Here is a 17347-nt window from a genome sequence, read left to right as displayed (position 1 = left end):
TGCTGACCTTCCGTGTGCTGGCCCAGCGCTGGGACCCAGTGGGGCCACAGTGAACAAGAGTGGGCAGGATCGGCCTCTCTGGAGCATCAGGCCTGACGGCGTCCTCTCCTCTCCTCACTGGTCTGGCTTCGGGCTCCCCACCGTCCTGGGCCTCCTTAGAGCTGCCGGTAACGCTCAGAGGATTCAGTCCCGCACTGAGCTCCGGCCGACACGGCGCCCGCCTGGCTCTGGTGCCAGGACTCGGCCTGTGCCTCACCATGGCAACCCTGCCCCTGTCACGTGGTGAAGTCACATTATTGTTCATATCTTCTGCTGTGGCTACACATCTCTTTCATTCCCCCTAATACCATCAGCTTGGGGCCTAAAGTACCAACTGGACTTAATGGCCTTTAGTAAGTTCCATCCATCCGTTAAGTGTAGCCCATGATCACAACTATTTGAGATCTTTCTTGGATTTTTCTCTGTTACCAGTTTATAAACTGCCCTCCCTGACTTCCCGTCAGCCACATCCTGTATAATACAAGGGTAATATGTAAATCGACGGAACAGTGGAATTACCGTCACTATGATGCACACTGACCACCAGGGGGCAGACGCTCAACGCAGGAGCTGCCCCCTGGTGGTCAGTGCGCTCCCACAGGGGGAGCACCACTCAGCCACAAGCCGGGCTGATGGCTGGTGAGCGCAGCGGTAGTGGCGCAGCAGCGCTAAGGATGTCCGTGGAGCAGGCCTAAGCTGTCAGTCGGACATCCCCCAAGGGCTCCCAGACTGCTAAAGGGTGCAGGCTGGGCTGAGGGACCCAGCCCCCCATTGCCCCCAATGCACGAATGCTCGTGCACCAGGCCTCTATATATATAAAAGGCTAATATGCTAAGTGTCCGACCTTCCAATTGGTCGCTATGACGTGCACTAACCACCAGGGGGCAAACGCTCAACACAGGAGCTGCCGACCTGCAGTGACTTGGCAGCAGCGGTTCTCGACACAGCGCTCTTGTCTACACACCCTGAAACCAGAGAGGAGGAGCCCAATTCCTCGCAGGGCCGTGCGATTCCACCTTCAGCCGTGGGTTATGTTGTGGCTGGGGCACTGTCCGCCCCGAATCTGGTTTACTGCACACTTGCATTTGCGTTCCACACCCTGAACAACAGCAACTTTGCAGAGTGCCCTCTCGCACTCCAAGACCCCTTGGGGGATGTCAGAGAGCTGGTTTGGCAACATCCCCTCAGGCCAGGCTGAGTGACCTCACCTGCTGGAGGGACCCCGCTCACTCCGTAGATGCCCTTTGAGCCACGGCGCCACCCCAGGTGCAGCCAGCCAGGGAGGGACTGCAGGAGGTTGGCTCCAGGGTGTGTCCAGCCCATCTTGCCCAGTCCCACCCTGCTGGCCACCTTCTAATTAATTTCCTTTCAATGTGCACGAATCCGTGCACCAGGTCACTAGTATTACATAAGCATACTATGCACATCTTCATTGAAGTCATTGATAACACCCTGGGCAACCAGAGAGATTGCTCAAGGTCAACATCAATCTGTTAATCAGCTGCTTGGGCATCTAGTCCAGCCAGTTAGGGATTCTCCCCCTTCACATTGTCAGCGTATTTATCTCTTATCCACATGGCTAACATGAGGCGTTTTGGCAAATGCTTTGCAAAATCCACATTCCTTCCTCCTACCATAATCTTTGACATTTAGCTTTTTTAAATAAGTGAAGTTTGGCAGGCAGATTGTCTGTTTGGCAAACTTTCGCTGGCGCCTGGGGACTCTGCCCCCGTGTGAGGAGCTCCGCCCATGGGTGGAAGTGTCTAGAGTGAGCTCTGTCCCCATCCCAGCCACAGCGTCCTGGCCACTCGCATTCCTTCCTTCTGAGTGTGTTCTTCCGTTTTCTAAAAGACTATGAAGAGCATCTGACTGAGCCTCCTTCTATCCTGAACTCTAAGATACAGTGGTACTTTGTCCCAAATGTCCTCCCTTCTCTCCACTCGGCTGCCTCTGGGGTTCCCACATGGCATCGCTCTGGCCTCTCTCTTCAGCCTCCTCAGTGCTTCCCTGAGGACAGGTGTGCCTCAACCCTACACCTCGATGGCCCACTTGGTGGGTTAGCCCTCGCTCGTTCCCAACAACCCCCACCGTGCCCCGGGTTCTCCAGGTGTGGAGCGGGGACCTCTCCCTGGATGGCAGGTGGGGAACGCCTGCTGGGGGGGCAGTGTCTCCCCGCTCCCTCAGTCTCTTAGAAGCTAAGAGCAGGCCTTGGAAAATGCTACATATGTGGGCACATGTATGTATACGTGTGTATATAGATGTATAATGTAAAACGTATGTTGCCTATTACCTGAGCATGCTATAAGGTAGACATGACACATTATACCGGGGTGGCAGAAGTGGGTTTATATCTGATCATATGGAAACACATGCAGGTTATGATTATTGAAGCAGCTTTATTAACTCAACAAAAGGTCACAATGCAACTATCCATAGATGCACATAAAAATGCTGCTGTTGCTAATATCCAAGTTTTGCAAGTTACTTTTTTCTGGGTCTTTTTCTCCTCGGTTTGTATTTACATCCTTCCGAGTCCAATCAGCCGACCTGGGCATGGGCCCTTCCCCGTCCGTCACAGCTAGTGCGGCAGGAGCCACCACGGCCCAGAACGCAGTCATGTTTCTAGATCTTTCTTCTGAAATACGTGACTGTCAATTGGAAGGAGGGATAAAAACCCGATCCAGGGCCCTGCTCAGGGCCCCACGGCCTGGGTGTGACCCTCAGCTGAGAGCATGTCGAACGCACCTGCTCTGCCCTCAGCCTCCGGCACCCCGTCCTGCTGGCAGCCCCTCCCCGGCTCCTGCCACTCACAGGCCAGAGGCCAGGCTCCGGGGCGGGTGCCGGGCCGCTCTGCTCTCACCGCTCTTGTCTACACAGCTGCCTGCTCTTCCGGGGACGTGGGGGCGTCTGCCTCCCGCACCAGGGGTGTCCCAGGAGCAGGGATGGTGCCTGTGTGCACCCCCTGGGCCTCACGCTCCTGCGTGCAGGTTGGCTGGCTCCAGCCACTGCCTGGCTTGTACTGTCGATGTTGACGTCTCCGTTCATTGACATGGATGGTATCTACAATGCCCTTTCCTCTCTCTTCTTTTGCAGCAATGGATGGTGTGCCTTTTATGATTTCAGAGAAGTTTTCTTGTGTTCCAGAAAGTGTAAGTGCCATGCATGATTCCCCTTCCCTCCCCACCCCCGGCCTGAGCTCCCTCTGCCCCGTGGCGCGGTGGCATGCAGGGCTCTCCTGGTGACCCTCACACCCCGCCCCATTCGGGTCATTTCTGCTGACCCCCCTGCAATACCCCCCGCCCCCCCCCCCCCCCCCCCCGCCCCGCTGGTCAGAAGCTCAGCCCTGCAGACAGCGACAGGCTGAGGGGGGAGGGGCTCAGGCCCCTCTGAGCCTGCAGCCAGTGCTGCCCAGTGAGGTCCTTGAGAACGAATGAAAGGAGGGAGCCAGAGGGACTAGCAAACTCAGAGGCAGCCAAGCCTTTTTGCTTCAAATGTGATGGTTAATTGGACTGAACTTCACTTGGTTTCCAAGTTCAGCTTAATTTGGGTCTTTTATTTAACGATGATGGTGCTCTACAAACATGGAGGCTGCCTCGCCTTCCCATTTTAATTGCTGCACTCTGTGATACCCGTTCCCCGCTCTCGCTGGGAGTGTCCGTGGGCTGGCTGGCCCGGCTCCGCAGTGTCGGGCAGCGGTGGGTTTCCACGTACTGCCGGCCTCGCCACCGGCCAGCACTGACACCCTCTACACGGAGCCCACCGAGGCCTGAGCCAGCCCCACTGCCTCTAGGGCGGGGGCGCTGAGTGGGCTGCCTGGGCCTGAAGGCGGAGCTCAGACCTGAGAGGCAGGCGCCCACCACCGGGCGTTGGCGGCTGTGGGCTGGGCAGCAGGCCCTGCCTGGCACCCCAGGCCTCTCTCCTGCTGCCTGCGCCCCCGCCCGCCCCCCGGGTGGCAGTGGCCCTCCCTCTGCTGTGCAGGCCTGGCCCACGCTGGCTGCATAGCCTGGTTCCTGGGATTTTTTGTCCTTTCCGAAGAAGTTTGCTTTAAGCAGCTAAGAAACGTGAAGGCCCTGGTGGGGGCGCCAGCTAAAGAATCCGTCAGTGTTTTTCTTGGATCCGACTTAAAACCACCCGGCTTGCCATGTGACCTGCTCTGTAGTCTCCATTTCCATGAAATATAATAGGCCTCCTCTGAACCCTTCTGGTAAGCAGCTTAATCTTGAAAAATGCTCCTGACGTGACACGCGGAGCATGAGTAACTTCAGCCGACTCCACTCGGCCGCGTTGCCATGGCGACGCTGGCGCCTCTCCCGCCTGCTCCTGGGAGAGGCAGCTCTGTCCTGCGCACCAGCTCCGGTCGGGAAGTTTAGTGGGGCAGTTAGAGCCTAATGATGCAACAGCTGGACCTCAGCTGGATCCCGGGCAGCCGGGCAGGCGGCCCATGTGCGCCGTGCGGCCTGGCAGCAGGCAAGAGCCAAACTGCTTTCTGGCTACTGGCAGCGCAGCCCGGAGCCCAGTGCCTAATTTGGTGGCCCTGCCCCAAGATCGCCCTCACTAATGGGCTGCTACCCAGGCGCTGCCGACTCAGCAAGTGCCCAAGGCGCGCGATCAGGCCAAGCCTGGTGCCAAGAGCTTCCCTGCTTCCCTCACTTCATCCTCCCAGCAGCCTGGCCTGGAGGCCCAGCTGCTCTCCAGCAGGAGAGGAAATGATGGAGTGATGGAACCTCAGGCCGGTTTTGAGTCCCGGGTCTTGGACTTGGAAATGGCCTCTTCCTACCTCGTCTCACAGGAGACCTCCCCTCCGCCCCCCACCAGCCTGGCTCAGGCCCTGCCCCCTCGAGCTGCAGTTCAGAACCAGAAAGGCCCTGGGCTCAGGGGGCTGGGCCGGTGCCCTTGGGGGACTGGAGAAGGCACATGTGCCCAGAGGGGGCCAGACGGGCTCAGAGTCTGTCCTCTGCTCTCTCACATGCACTCAGCCCCTGCTTCTCTGGACCTCCCGCTGATTCTTGGAGCCACATGTGTTTGACTTTGCATGCCGTCTGTTGAAAAGCCAGCATCTTTTATTAAAAGGTCCCTCATATTCATGAAATTATAGAAACACCCATCAAAACGCGGTATTATTTTTCACCACCTTTCATTTCGCAAATGACCATTGGTAGGCAGTGATTTCGTTCACCTTGCATTTTCAAAGCCCTGGAATTCCCCAGCTCCTCCCCAGACACCCGAGTCCTGGAGGAGAGACTCGCTACCTGCCTCCTGAAATGCCTCAGCCCCACTCCCTCCGCGGCTGGCGGCCTCCGGGGAAGGCGTGGGCAGCTCCAGCCCCACAGCCGTGGGAAGAAAGCAAACGGCTTCTCCCATGGGAGGGGGCGGGGAGCTGGGAGTCACTGGTGACAGCCACTGCCTTTCCGGACGGCGTGACCCTCCTGGGTGCTGAAGGCAGATGACTAAGCAGCGGCCCCTACACAGGGCACTTTCTGAGAGCGCCCTCACGAATCCCTGCAGGGTCTCCCTGACGGGCCCCCAGGTTCCGTGGGGAGGGTGGAGGAAACACTGGGTCACACGGGGGCGGAGGTCCTCCGCGTGAGGGAGCAGAGCCAGCCCTGAAGGGTGACGTGGTCTGTGCTTTCAGATGCAGCCCTTTGACCTACTGGGAATCACCATCAAGTCTCTGGCGGAGATAGAGAAAGAGGTAAGCAGGTCCCAGCTCGGGAGGGGCTGGCCGGCTCGCGCACCTGGGTCTCTCCGGTTAGGGATCTGCTCCGGATCCGGAAGGACCGGGGCTGGGGTGCCCTTTGCAGAAAGCCGCCCCCATGTCGCTCACATGCATCGCTTGGAACAAGAATCCACTTTTCATGTGTTTATTACTCCAGTCAAGTGTGCCAGCCCCTCCCCGTCCTCCTCGCTCAGGAGGTTGTAAGAGACGGAGGGAACAGTTGTTGTGCTTTATTTTTTTCTCAATGTCTCAGCTTAAAGAAGGTGGGGGTTCGGGGAGGGGCTGTGTGTGCCGAGCCACCAGGAGGGGCGTGGAGACGGGTCCCGCCTCTGTGACTTAGAGGCCGGTGCTCCGCTGTGCGCTGTGCGTGGTAAGCCAGACCCCATGGGGCAGCCTGGTTCAAACAGTTTGGATGTTTTTCTACTAAAAAGAAAGAAATCCCAGCTGGGGTCACATGTGACAGCTCTGACGAAAGGGCGTCGAGATCATGGAGTGGGACTGGGGTCGGACGTGCTCCCCGCTCCCAGGACAGCGTGGCGTGTGCGTCTTTGTGTGGAGCGGGTGGCGGAGCGTCACGTGCTTGCAGCAGCCCCGCTGAGGGGAACATTTGTCTCGGAGATTGAAGTGCGAGGACCATTTCCATATTCCCGCTCCTCTGGGCTTTCTCTGCTGTGCCAGCGAGCGGAAGGGCTGCATTATTGAAAGATGGCTGAAATCAAGGAAAATGGAATCAATGTAGTACAACAGATCCCTAAACCTGTCACAGCAAAAACAAGACGGAGAAGCCCCCCTTGTCTTTGCCTTCCAGTAAATCATAAAAACCGACCTGATTGTCATCTGTAGACTCGGGGGGAGCGGGGGCTTTTCTGTCTGTAAACTTCGGGGAAAGACTGGCCGCTGCCACGCTGGGGAGGCGCCCAGGACCCCGTCAGCCCTTCTCAGGGCCAGGAGCCGATGGCCCTGCTCAGCCCGGCCCTGGCGCACGGTCCTCGTCGGTGGCGCTCGGCGTGCGTGGGAAGGAGAGGCCTCCGGGGTGGCCTACTCTGGCTGCAGGTGGTGCCGCAGGGCACAGCCTGGGTCCGTTCAGGATGGTGATGTTCATACGGACGGGTCTGGCCCACACCTGGGGGCAAGTCACACCCGCTCTCTGCTTATAGCAGGGCTCTCCATAGACCGACCCCACGGGGGTTTTTGTGACTACTTGGCAGACAGGTGCCCGTCGCCGTGGCTGGTGCTGTGAGGTGGCATGTGCTGGCAAGGGGGCAGCCCCCAGCGCGGCCTTCGCCCCCCTGGGTCCCCGAGTGTTTAAGCACCTGCTGTGTGCTCAGCGCAGGCTCCCTGCTCCACGGGCCGCCTCCCCGGCCCTCGCCCACCTGACCCGGGGGGTGTCATTCCTCCCATGTCGTGGGCAGAAATGGAGGCTCGGAGGGTGAGGAAAGATTGAGGCCCAGTGTGTCACACTCCAAATCCTCTCCCTCATGACTCAAAGTCTGTGGCTCCACGGACCTGCCAGGGGCTGGTGAGGAGTTGGGGGGGGGGGGGGGGGCTGGGGGCCCTGTGTCCTGACCCTGGCCTTCGAGTCACAGGTGGAGCACACGAGGGGGGATGTAGGAGAGGCCGGTGCAGAGCCGTGCGTGTGGTGGAACCGCTGCAAACCTCAGTTCTCTTCCCGCTCTCAGGACTGACATCTGGACCAGATGTGTCGAGCTGGGCTGTCTTGTCTTAAGGTCAGAGGCTCTGAGCGGAGCTGGTGGGCAGACGGGATCTGCCGTCCGCAGCCCTGGGCCCGAGTGAGCCCTGCCAGTCAGCCTTTCTGAGCCTGTTTCCTCCTCTGAAAAACAGGGATAGTAATGAAAACGCTCACCCTGCAGCATCTGTGAGGTTTGAGCGCCGTGTGACTGGCTTAGAACAGGGCCTGCCCTGGCTCCCGCTCCGCTGGCTGCCGTGGCCGCGGCCGCCTCCTTGTCCACGGGAGGGTGTGAACAGGTGAGTCCGGCCCTCAGCACGCGCTGCTCGGGGCCCGTGGCCGAGCGGTGGCATCAGGTGACGGAGCCGAGCTCTAGCTCTTGTTTTTAGTGACGGGTTAAACACACACGTCCGTACTCTCTGCTGAAGGAAATTGAAGCGGCGTTGAAAATGTGGGGAAATGGGAAGAGGCTGGAAACGGCAAATAGGGTGTGAAGCCGTCGCCAACACCCCGCCGTCAGAAGCTGTGGAGTTTTGCATCTAATCTGAGGATTTACACGTGACACCAGCCATCCGCGTGCATTTAATGGTGACTAGTATGTTGATATCCATACACTTTGGTGAACAGCTCCATCTTCTGCAACCACATGTGAGGATTTTCTCCAAAATAAACCTGAGCTTGCTCCTTCTAGGCCCTGCAGGGGTAGCTGAGGCCTGGGAGAGGCTGTGCCCACAGCCCCCGGCCTGGTCTAGGCCCCAGGGGCTGGCCCTGGGCAGCGGCTGTCTCCTCCATGGGATGATTGTCTCCTTTTTATCCCCAGCAGGTCTGGCTGCTCTTGGTGGGGAGGTGAGGGGGCGGGGGGGTGCCCAGGGCAGGGGGAGCTCTGCTAGCAGCTTCCCTGCTCCCTGTAAACCAGCGCTTCTCAACCTGTGGGTCTCGACCCCTTTGGTGGTCAAACGACCCTTTCACAGGGGTCGCCTAAGACCATCCTGCATATCAGATATTTACATTACAATTCATAACAGTAGCAACATTACAGTTATGAAGTAGCTACGAAAATAATTTTATGGTTGGGTCACAACATGAGGAACTGTATTTAAAGGGCCAGAAGGTTGAGAACCACTGCTGTAAACTGTTTCATCCCATTAAGCCAAGCCTCCTACCCCCAAAGGTGGGAGACTGCCTTTGGGTCAGGGGCACAGAGGCCGAGACCCACCTGGGCTTCGTCCCTATGGGGGTCCTCCCTGGTCTCCCCTGGCTCCCTGCTCCCTGCTCCCTGCTTACATCCTGACCCGGAGGTGCGCTTTCTGAATGTAAGCCTGCATCTGTCACTACCATTTGGCCCTGGGACAGGTCACTCCATGACTGAACCCCATTAAACTGTCAGCCTTGAGCTTGGGGGTTCGGGACCGAAGGGAGCACTCCAGCAGTGCCCAGAAGAGCTGCCCCGGTGCACCCACCACAGCAGGGAGCCCCAGCCTGCCACTGAGTAACAGATGGAAAGAGACGAGGTGTCACCCTGGTCGTGGGTGGGCCCCACAGAACCCCAGTGAGCTCGGGGGACAGTGTGAGCTAGGACGAGGCTCTGCCCGTGGCACCTGGGTGTTTGCAGGACGTGTGGGCTGTGGAGGCAGAGGAGGCAGCGTGGTGCCGGGAGAGGACAGTTAGTGCCATGGCGGGGTAGCATGCCAAATCTTCCCCCTCCCCCCCGGGTTTGACCCTGGGGGAGTCTCCTGATGACCCCGCCCCCAGGTCCGAGCCGTGGTCAGCGGTCAGGACCTCCCCAGGGCTGTGGCCGAGGCAGGACTTGATCGCGTTTTATGAAAGACACGCACGGGGGGTCATGTCCTAAGGTCATGATTAAAGTCAGTGCACATGCTACCGCGCAGATTTCAAAGGAACAATCATTGGGAAGGCACAGCCTTTCAGCCCAGAGGCACGCTCAGGCCGAGTGGGTGGGTTGTTGGAAACGAAGCCATGGTGAACAAAAACACCAAAATCTGACCGCTCCCGGCCCCCCTTCCTGCGGCCACGGCCCTGCTGCCCGCATCCGTCCACGGCTCAGAGCAGGGGCTTTGCCAAGCAAATGGGTCCCAGGCCTGAGAGAGAGAGATTTTGTTCCTCTCCCCTCAGCCCCGGGAGGTGGCCAGGGGGCTGACCAGTGGCAGGAGTGGCAGCACCGGGAGGTCTTCTGGCCCAGCCTGGCCCCTCCCCAGGGGGCTGGGCAGCAGCCGGAGGCCTGGGGCCGTGTCCCCTGCAGGCCTCATTGTCCTCCCGCTGACCAAACAAAGGGCTCTCCCCTGGGAGTCGGGGAAGTGTAATTTGGCAGCCAACCCCTGTGATGAAGCATCTTCCCTCCGAGTGAGCTGGGCATATAAACGTGCTTTATTTCCCTGGTAAGCAGTCGCCGTTTCTCCATCCGTTGTATTCCCGTCCAGGCAGCAGCTTCTGAAAGAATTCCCCTGTCGGTCACCTGTACCGGATCCTGTGTGCTCCTCCCCCAAGGCCCCACCCTGCCTCCCTCACAGGCCGATCTGTCCCTTGTCTCGGGGAATGATGGCCAGGAGAGAGTGGCCTTGATGGTGGTAGATCTCATGCTGCGGGCATGACGACCGGCGAGCCTTTTAAAAATAGGAGCCGGCGATTCCTGTGATGGACGGGCATCCGGATGCCGGGCAGCTCCACACACAGCCATCTCCCCGCCTGCTGCCCGCCTCCCACGGAAACCACGGAAACCACGCGCTCCCCGCCCTTCAGGGCGCCGCACTCAGACCCAGCAAGGGACGTGCTGGTCGCCACCGGCTTCCTGGTGGAGCAAACAGCCTCCATTTTCACGGATCTAAAGCCGAAAGACAAGGGAGAGTCTAATTAGTAAAGGGACGATCTCGTATTAATCACTCCCTTAAAATTGACAAGGGAGGCAGTCCATTTAACCACTTAATTGCTGCAGGTTTTTATGGGCTGCTGTTTGCAGGCGTATTTAATGAAGAAGTTATAAATCTAAGGGAGCTTAAAATTTTAATTTTATACCTAAATATTTTCCTTGTTCTCATGTTTGTAGTCAATCCTCAAGAGTGTAGTCACGTGGAATGTTCTTTAAATGAACATATTTGCTAACTGGCATGATTTCAGTTTTTAAAACATTGGTTCCAGCAATTAGGCATTTTTTTTTCAGTTCCCAAATGACTAGAGAAATTCGTCTTGATTATAATTGCTCTTAGCCACGCATATCTAATTTGTGTCTTTTTAAGCGTTAATTAGTAAACAGTCTGAGCTGACATCTTTATGTGTTTGTATGTTGAAAAATGGGGCTTATTGCCTATTTAGCTTGGGGCCCACTCCACGAGCAGCGACGTCACGACATGGAGGTGAAATTAATGGGACACGTGTGGCAGCTCGAGGTAAAAAGAATTTTTGAATTCAACTTTTGGACATTCAGTTTTCATGGGCTTCTGCTGGCCCCTTCAAATAGCTGAGATTCAGTGTGGATTTGGAACCTGCATAGGCGGGCAGAAAGTGAAACAGAAGATTTTTGTATCAGTAATGAAATGGCAGAGTCCCAATTTTATAAAAGCAAAATGTTCATATCCCAGCACAATTGCTCATTCTCTCGACTCTGGAAAGCTTTCATTGTGCTTATTAACGTGAAAGAATTCTGTGCGGGGAGAGGGCGCAAAATGTGTGGTCCCTTTGCGCCATCTAGTGGTCAGGTCTTAAACTGCAACAGGAAACAGGCTGCCTTCTCTCCACCTGTGAGATTAACCGTTTCACCACCCAGAATCCTTTTTCTTTATATTTCAGTAAGGACGCTGATATGTTTTTCGGGGGGAATGTGCTACTTTATTAAATAAAGGTTAGTTAAGTAAATAGGCGTTAACCTGTCCCTCCCCCCCCCCCCTTTTTATATTGCTCAACGACAGAGCTGCACCAGATGCTACAGCGCTGTCGCAGGGAGATCATCCCAGCCCAAAACACAGAGGCCTAATGTCGTTCCGTGGATGGCCCTTCTGAAGGCACAAAAGAAGTGTTGTCCTTACTTTGAAATGTGGGAAGCAGCTTGGGGACGACCTCCGGAGCCTGACCACCGTTTAGGGACCAGTTTTAGGCCCGAGACAAGAGTAGTTCTCTCCCCATAAATCCTGGCAGGTCTCCTGGGCAGTTTATCCTCTTAAGCAGCTCCCCTGCCAATCAAAATCAGCTTTTAACATTTGGTGTTTTCCCCCTGAGTTCAAAGGTTTTACATGTTTATAAAAATGCAAACATTTCAGACACATAAACTTCCCCCACGTTCCACTCCGGGGATACACACACATACACACGTAAACATTACACAGGCTCACAATACACACGGTATTCTGTGCCTTGGTGCACACTCACCATGCACCTCGCACATCCTGCCATGTCAGTGCGCACAGATCTGCTCCCCGCTTTCCTCGACTGCATGTTTCCTCTGTGATAACTTCCGCAACCACTTCGGACCGCCTTCTGAGCTGTTCCGGTCACCTGCTGTCACACTGCTGCGGTATATTTCCTTGTACGTGTGTCCTTGCTCCCCTGGCCTTCTTACAATCTGTTCCCATCCTGCCTTCCCAGGAGGAGGGTGTGCCTTCATGACTCCACCGTCAGCGTGGGAGGGTGCCCGCTTCCCACATCCGCTCTGGCTACACTTCCCTGGTATTTAAAAGTGAACATCTTTTCATGTTTATTGCTCATTTGTATGTCTTTTATGAATGTCTCCTGTTTGTACCCTTTGCCTAATGTCCTCTATTGGCTTCTTTAGCTTTTCTCGTTCATTTTTAAAGAGTTCTTTATGCCCTTTATAACAACCTTCTCTCTGTTCTGGGTACACACACACACACACCACTCTCACCAGCGGCTTCTCACCTTGTTAATAATGTGTTCTAAATTTTTTCATGGGCAGATTAATTTTTGGCTTCAGATCATACTTAGAAGATTATAAAAATATTCACTCCTATTTTCTCCTACCCTTTTGTACTTTAATATATTAAAATATTAAATGCTTCTCAAGTCCTTAACACACCTGAAATTTATTAGAAGATGAGGGCTAGAACCAGATTTACTTCATCTTAAAGTGTTAGCCAGTTTTCTCAGTGGTGCTGTCTGTGGCTTGTACCACCTGCTCGCCAGTCGTACACAAGTGTGGCAGGTACAATATGCAGAGTACGTAAGACTTGATAATGATGATAATTGACTGTCGCTGGTTTCTGTATTTACATTCTCTTTATTGTTATTTTAGAGTGTGCTCTTTCTACGTATAACAACTGTTTGCCCTAGAACAGAAGCCGGTGTCTCGTGCTTCCCGCACCTCTTCATTGCGGCATTTTCTCTCGTGTTGATTTACTCTCCTGTTGTTTCGCACAGTAACGTGCTGCCCAGGCGTGTAGCTCAGGGCAGTGGGCTGCACCGTGCAGGTTTGTCGAAGTGCACGATGATGTTCGTACAGCGTCTCCGAGGACACGTGTCTCAGAATGCATCCCCTCATCCCCTCGTCGTTAAGTGGTATGTGACTGTCCAGTTCCACGTGTACGTTAATTAATGGACATTTTCCTGGACTCTTCTTTTGATCTATTACCACACTGTTTTGAATCTTATAGCTTTGTGATAAGCCTTAATACGTGATAGGGCTAGCTCTTCTTCCCCCCCCAAAAAAATTCCTAATTATAGTCACATGACTATTCTTCCAGCTGAACTTCAGAATCGTTTGGGGTAGGGGGTCCCAGAAGCTCCATTTCCGGTTTATTGTAACTGGAGGACATGGTGATGGGCTGGCATTTCCGGGGAGGCGTCTCCCTCAGGCCTTTGCTTGCCTCACTCGGGGAGTAGAATGGAGTTCTTTGCAGAGTTCCTGCACGTTCCTTCCAGGCTGTTCCTAGGTGTTTCATGTCTGTGGCTCTTGTAAATGGGATCTTTGCTCCGTTAGCTTTTCTGTTACTCGTGTATCCAGAAGCTGTCGGCTTCGAGTTGCGTGTCTGGAGTTGGCTGTCTCACCGCTCACTGTTCCTGGCGGTTCCTCGGTCGCTTTGTGCAGGCGGACGGTTCTGTCATCTGCAAACCCGACCCCAGGCCCCTCCTTCCCAGTGTTTGTCCCTCGCCGGGGGCCCGGTCCGGTCACTGGGCCTCCTTGTCTTCGTGTTTTTAATGCAGGTTTCTAGTTTCAGTCTTCATCCAGTGTTACGTTTTGGCTTGTCATATGTATGGACGTGTCCCTTTTTCTCTCGTGTTAAAGAATTAGCCATCTATTTTTATTTTCCTAAATGTTTTTATTAGAAATGGATGGTGGCTTTTGATAAATGTCTTTTAATCATCTCTTGAGATGCTCATTTTTTTCTCCACGAGCATATTAATATGGTAGATGATATTAATAGAGTTCCTAATTCTGAGAGTCTCGGGCTCCCCCCTCCCCCCTCTGTGGTCCTATGGCCCGAGCGGCAGCCCCCACAGTTGCTCCCACAGTGGCCCCGGCATTCACCACACACATGAGCGAGCCAGGCCGGGCGTGGGAATGGCTGAGGCAGCGATGACGCCTGGCGGACAGAATCGCCCGCCTGGGCACTGTCCTGGGTGGTATTCCTGCTCGTGCAAAACTGGAGTCAAGATGATGCAAGTCCTTCATAGAAGGGTTTTTCTATTCTTACAGTTTGGGGCTCTTTCATCGCCCGACGTTTAAAGTAATAGCCCCTCACATTGAACTTGTGGAAGGAACCTGCACGTAGGTATGAAGTGAGCACAGAGGAGCTGAGGAGGGGGAGGCACCTTCCCAGCGTGACCTCCTCTCCTCCCCCCAAACCAGGGCCAAAAAGCAGGATCGTTTCAAACATTTTCTGCAAATAACCCAGGAGAGGAGAAATGCAGGTGTCTGTGCTTCAGGTGATACTCAGGTGAACTCGGAAACGCTGGCGCAGTGACGGGGAGCCCGGCCGTTTGTGGACACAGAAGTGGTGTTTATTCACAGGGTGAGGAGGGCCCGGGGCTCTGCCCGGGGTGGGGACGTAGGAGTCACCATCCCCTCCTGCGCGTCCCAGGTTTGGAGCAGGACAGGGTGACTGATAAGGAGGGATGAAGTGACCGGAGGCCTCAGAGCAGGCGGCGGCCGGGCTGAACCAGCGCCTCACCCAGCCGTTCTCGGGCAGCCCTGTGCCCACAGACATGGTTCCTGCTCCCGGAGCAGGTGGGCCTTGGGGGGCCTTGTCCAACCCCTCACCTAGGGTGACCCGGCGGTGGGACGGGCTCCCGACTCCGGGGTTGCTCGGGAAGCCACTTGGGAGAGCCAGCGCAGGGACCGGCCGAGCACCCTCACCGACCGTGGTGGTCAGAGGCCCTCCAGCGTGTCCCCAGCCCTGGTGGCCTGGGTCAGCCTCTCTGAGCCCCGGGTGCTCACTGTTGTGGGAAGAACAGTACCAGCTCCACGGGGCGTGAGGATTTGGTCCCAACACTCACTCTGGACCCGGCAGCTCCTGCCGCCCTGTCACCTGTGGAGCCCTGAGTGGCGGCCCTTCCTTGAGGGAGGTGCCAGGCGTGCTCCCTGCTCTGGGGAATTCTGGGACCTCCCCCAGGGCGGGGAGGGCAGGCCTGGCTTCCCCGCAGCCCGAGCCTCTGCAGTGTCCAGCCTCGAGGTGTCCCCTTTCCCAGGTTTTGAGATGTCCCTGTGGTGACGCAGTCCAAGTGCGAACAGGCCTCCCGCCGGGCAGGAGGCGACAGGACAGACCGGAGGAGGCCGGCTCCCCAGGCCACCTGCCCCAGGGCTGAGTCCCCGCAGCCAGGCTTCCAGAGGAGTGAGGAGAGGACACTGCCCATCGCCCGAGGGGCTGACCATGGGCGGTGAGCACAGCAGGTCGGGGCCTGGGCTGTGCAGCCAAGGCAGGCGCCAGGCAGGGCAGGCTTGGGAGAGGCAGGCCGCTGCTCAGAGCCCTGCCCACCCCCCTCTGACTGTGCAGGGACCCTCCATGCCTCCCGGAGCCCGCCCTTCACTGGCCGACGCTGCACCTGACTCCTCTCCTTGGCCTGAGTCTTGCCCCGTTACCTCCCCTCCACCTGTGCTCCCCTGGCCGGGCCCTCCAGGCCCCTCGCTCTCACCGAAGTGCCCTCGTGTTGGCGCCCATCAGTTGTTCTACCCCCACCTCCGAATTGCATCCCATGAGGAAGTGGGTGCAGACACGTGCCCAATGCCAGCTGCTGGGCCTGTCCCCCTGCCTCCACTCGGTCTGCGACCCTGTGCAGCGCAGCGCTTCCCCCGCAGCTTCCACAGCTGGAAACACCCCGAGCGCCCCCCTTTCTGGTCGGGAGCTCTGACTGACTGACGGCTGGACCCAGGAAGGGAAGGGGGGGGGATGTGCCTTTCTCTGGGGCAGCTGGTAAATGTTTTCAGGCAAATGCTGGTGCCTGCCCCACCCGGCCAGGCCCAGCGCCCTGGTGCTGGCTAAGCCTTTGGTCCTGAGGCTCGGGAGGACGCGCGCCACACGAATCATCGCCGCACCTGTGAGTGGGCCGGTGGGTGGGATGGTCGCCACCTTTGGCCAGTGAGGCCGGCAGTGAAACGCGGCTCCAGGTGCCCTGGAAGCTGTGGTCTGCCCCTCCCACTGCCGGGATGCCGCCTCGCGGCCGGCGACAACAGGACAACAGCCTGGGGAAGGTGGGAGTGGTGCGCGGTGGCTCCGAGGTCTGATGCTCCGTTGCAGGGCCCCAGGCCCCTGGAAAGCCCCAGGCGGGGCCCTGACAGTGATGTCTCTTTCCTGGAGAGGCCGCCCAGGCCGTGCTGCTGCTGCTGCTGCTGCTGCTGCTGCTGCTGCTGCTGCTGCGATAGCGGCCTGTGCCCACCAGAGGGCGCCAAGGCCTGGCGCTGCTCGGCTGAGCTGGCTCTGCAAACCCAAACTCTTTTTAATTGAAAATTTTTTTAATTCAAAAAGGATTTGCTGTTTGTAGGCGAGTGCAGGTTTTCCTTATGTGGGAGACTAATGTCTTGAGTAAACAGATCTGGGCCCAAATCCACCTTCAAAGGTGCTCGCTGTTTGCCCAGGGGAGAGAGGGGCTTCCAGAGGCGGCCTAGTCTCTTGGGCAAACACTTTGGGGCCGCAATCCCGCCGAGGACAGCGTCTGTGGGAAGGGTTATCCGCAGCCTAAGGGGGATTATGTCAGGGGACATATGTTGAAATTTCATTTGGGGAGTTAGAGAAAACAAGGGGGGAGTCTCCTTTCTCTCCAGCCAATCTGACCTAAAAAGGGAAAGTCCCCAGGGCAGAGGTGGGCGACAGCAATCTGTGCTGCGCCCGGACCCAGGCGGGGGGTGCGGGGAGGGCTGTGTACTTGGGCTGTGAGTCAGGAAAGGGCTGTGTGTGCTCCCGCTGCCCCTGCCCCAGACATGAGAGGAGGAGGATTTAGCAGTTCATCCTTGAAGCCCATCTGTGCCTCCTTCCTAGGGACCCTGCCCCTACTCCTGGCCACAAAGACTGGCCTCAGGACTCCCTAAGCCCCGGCTGGGAAGTGTCTCGATCCCGCTCTGGCCCCCACCTTTTCTGGGGCCACCCCTGCTGGCACCCAGTCAGCAGAGGGCTCAGGCCTCTGGCTCTGGACATCTGGGAGCTACTGCCTCTGCCTCCACCTCCCTTCATGGGCTCCCTGTGCTGAGCAGCCCCCACAGATGCAGGCCTGACCGCCCCTGTGTCCCCACCACCCGGAGCCGGAGCCGGAGCCGGCACAGAGCCTGCCCAGCAGGGCCCCGCAAAGCCTGGCCACTGGCACTGGCGCCTCCTCATTTGAGAGGTGCCTCGCCCCTGCTGCTGCCCCCCAGGCAGGTGTTTCCCAGCTGGTCTCAGAGCAGCCGAAGTGAAGCCCCCAGCCTCCGGCACCCCCTCAGCCTCTGGGTCCTCATCCCAAGTGCTGGGCCCGGC

The 17347-nt window shown here is 57.0% G+C and overlaps 1 protein-coding gene and 1 long non-coding RNA gene across 6 annotated transcripts in view; one reads left to right on the top strand and one right to left on the bottom strand.

Annotated features, from left to right (window-relative positions):
• MVB12B (multivesicular body subunit 12B) overlaps window positions 1–17347 on the top strand; it is a 155255-nt gene that overhangs the window by 117365 nt on the left and 20543 nt on the right. For all 5 annotated transcript variants that reach the window (XM_070430658.1, XM_070430654.1, XM_070430657.1 and 2 more), the window contains 2 exons: window positions 3133–3188; window positions 5672–5731. In XM_070430658.1, the coding sequence (XP_070286759.1) occupies window positions 3133–3188; window positions 5672–5731 (116 nt within the window). The remainder of the gene's footprint in view (window positions 1–3132; window positions 3189–5671; window positions 5732–17347) is intronic.
• Window positions 9804–11967, bottom strand: LOC139020393 (uncharacterized). The gene is made up of 3 exons (XR_011473309.1): window positions 11820–11967; window positions 11480–11623; window positions 9804–10281 (listed from the first exon to the last, which is right to left on the bottom strand). It is a non-coding gene; the product is annotated as an uncharacterized lncRNA (long non-coding RNA).

The sequence above is a fragment of the Myotis yumanensis genome, unplaced genomic scaffold (genome assembly GCF_028538775.1).
Source record: "Myotis yumanensis isolate MYYU_CA2020_CCGP unplaced genomic scaffold, mMyoYum1.0.hap1 SCAF_12, whole genome shotgun sequence".
Classification (NCBI taxonomy): Eukaryota; Metazoa; Chordata; class Mammalia; order Chiroptera; family Vespertilionidae; genus Myotis; species Myotis yumanensis.
Note: the sequence above shows the minus strand (reverse complement) of the source record. Positions and strands in the feature narration are given on the sequence as shown.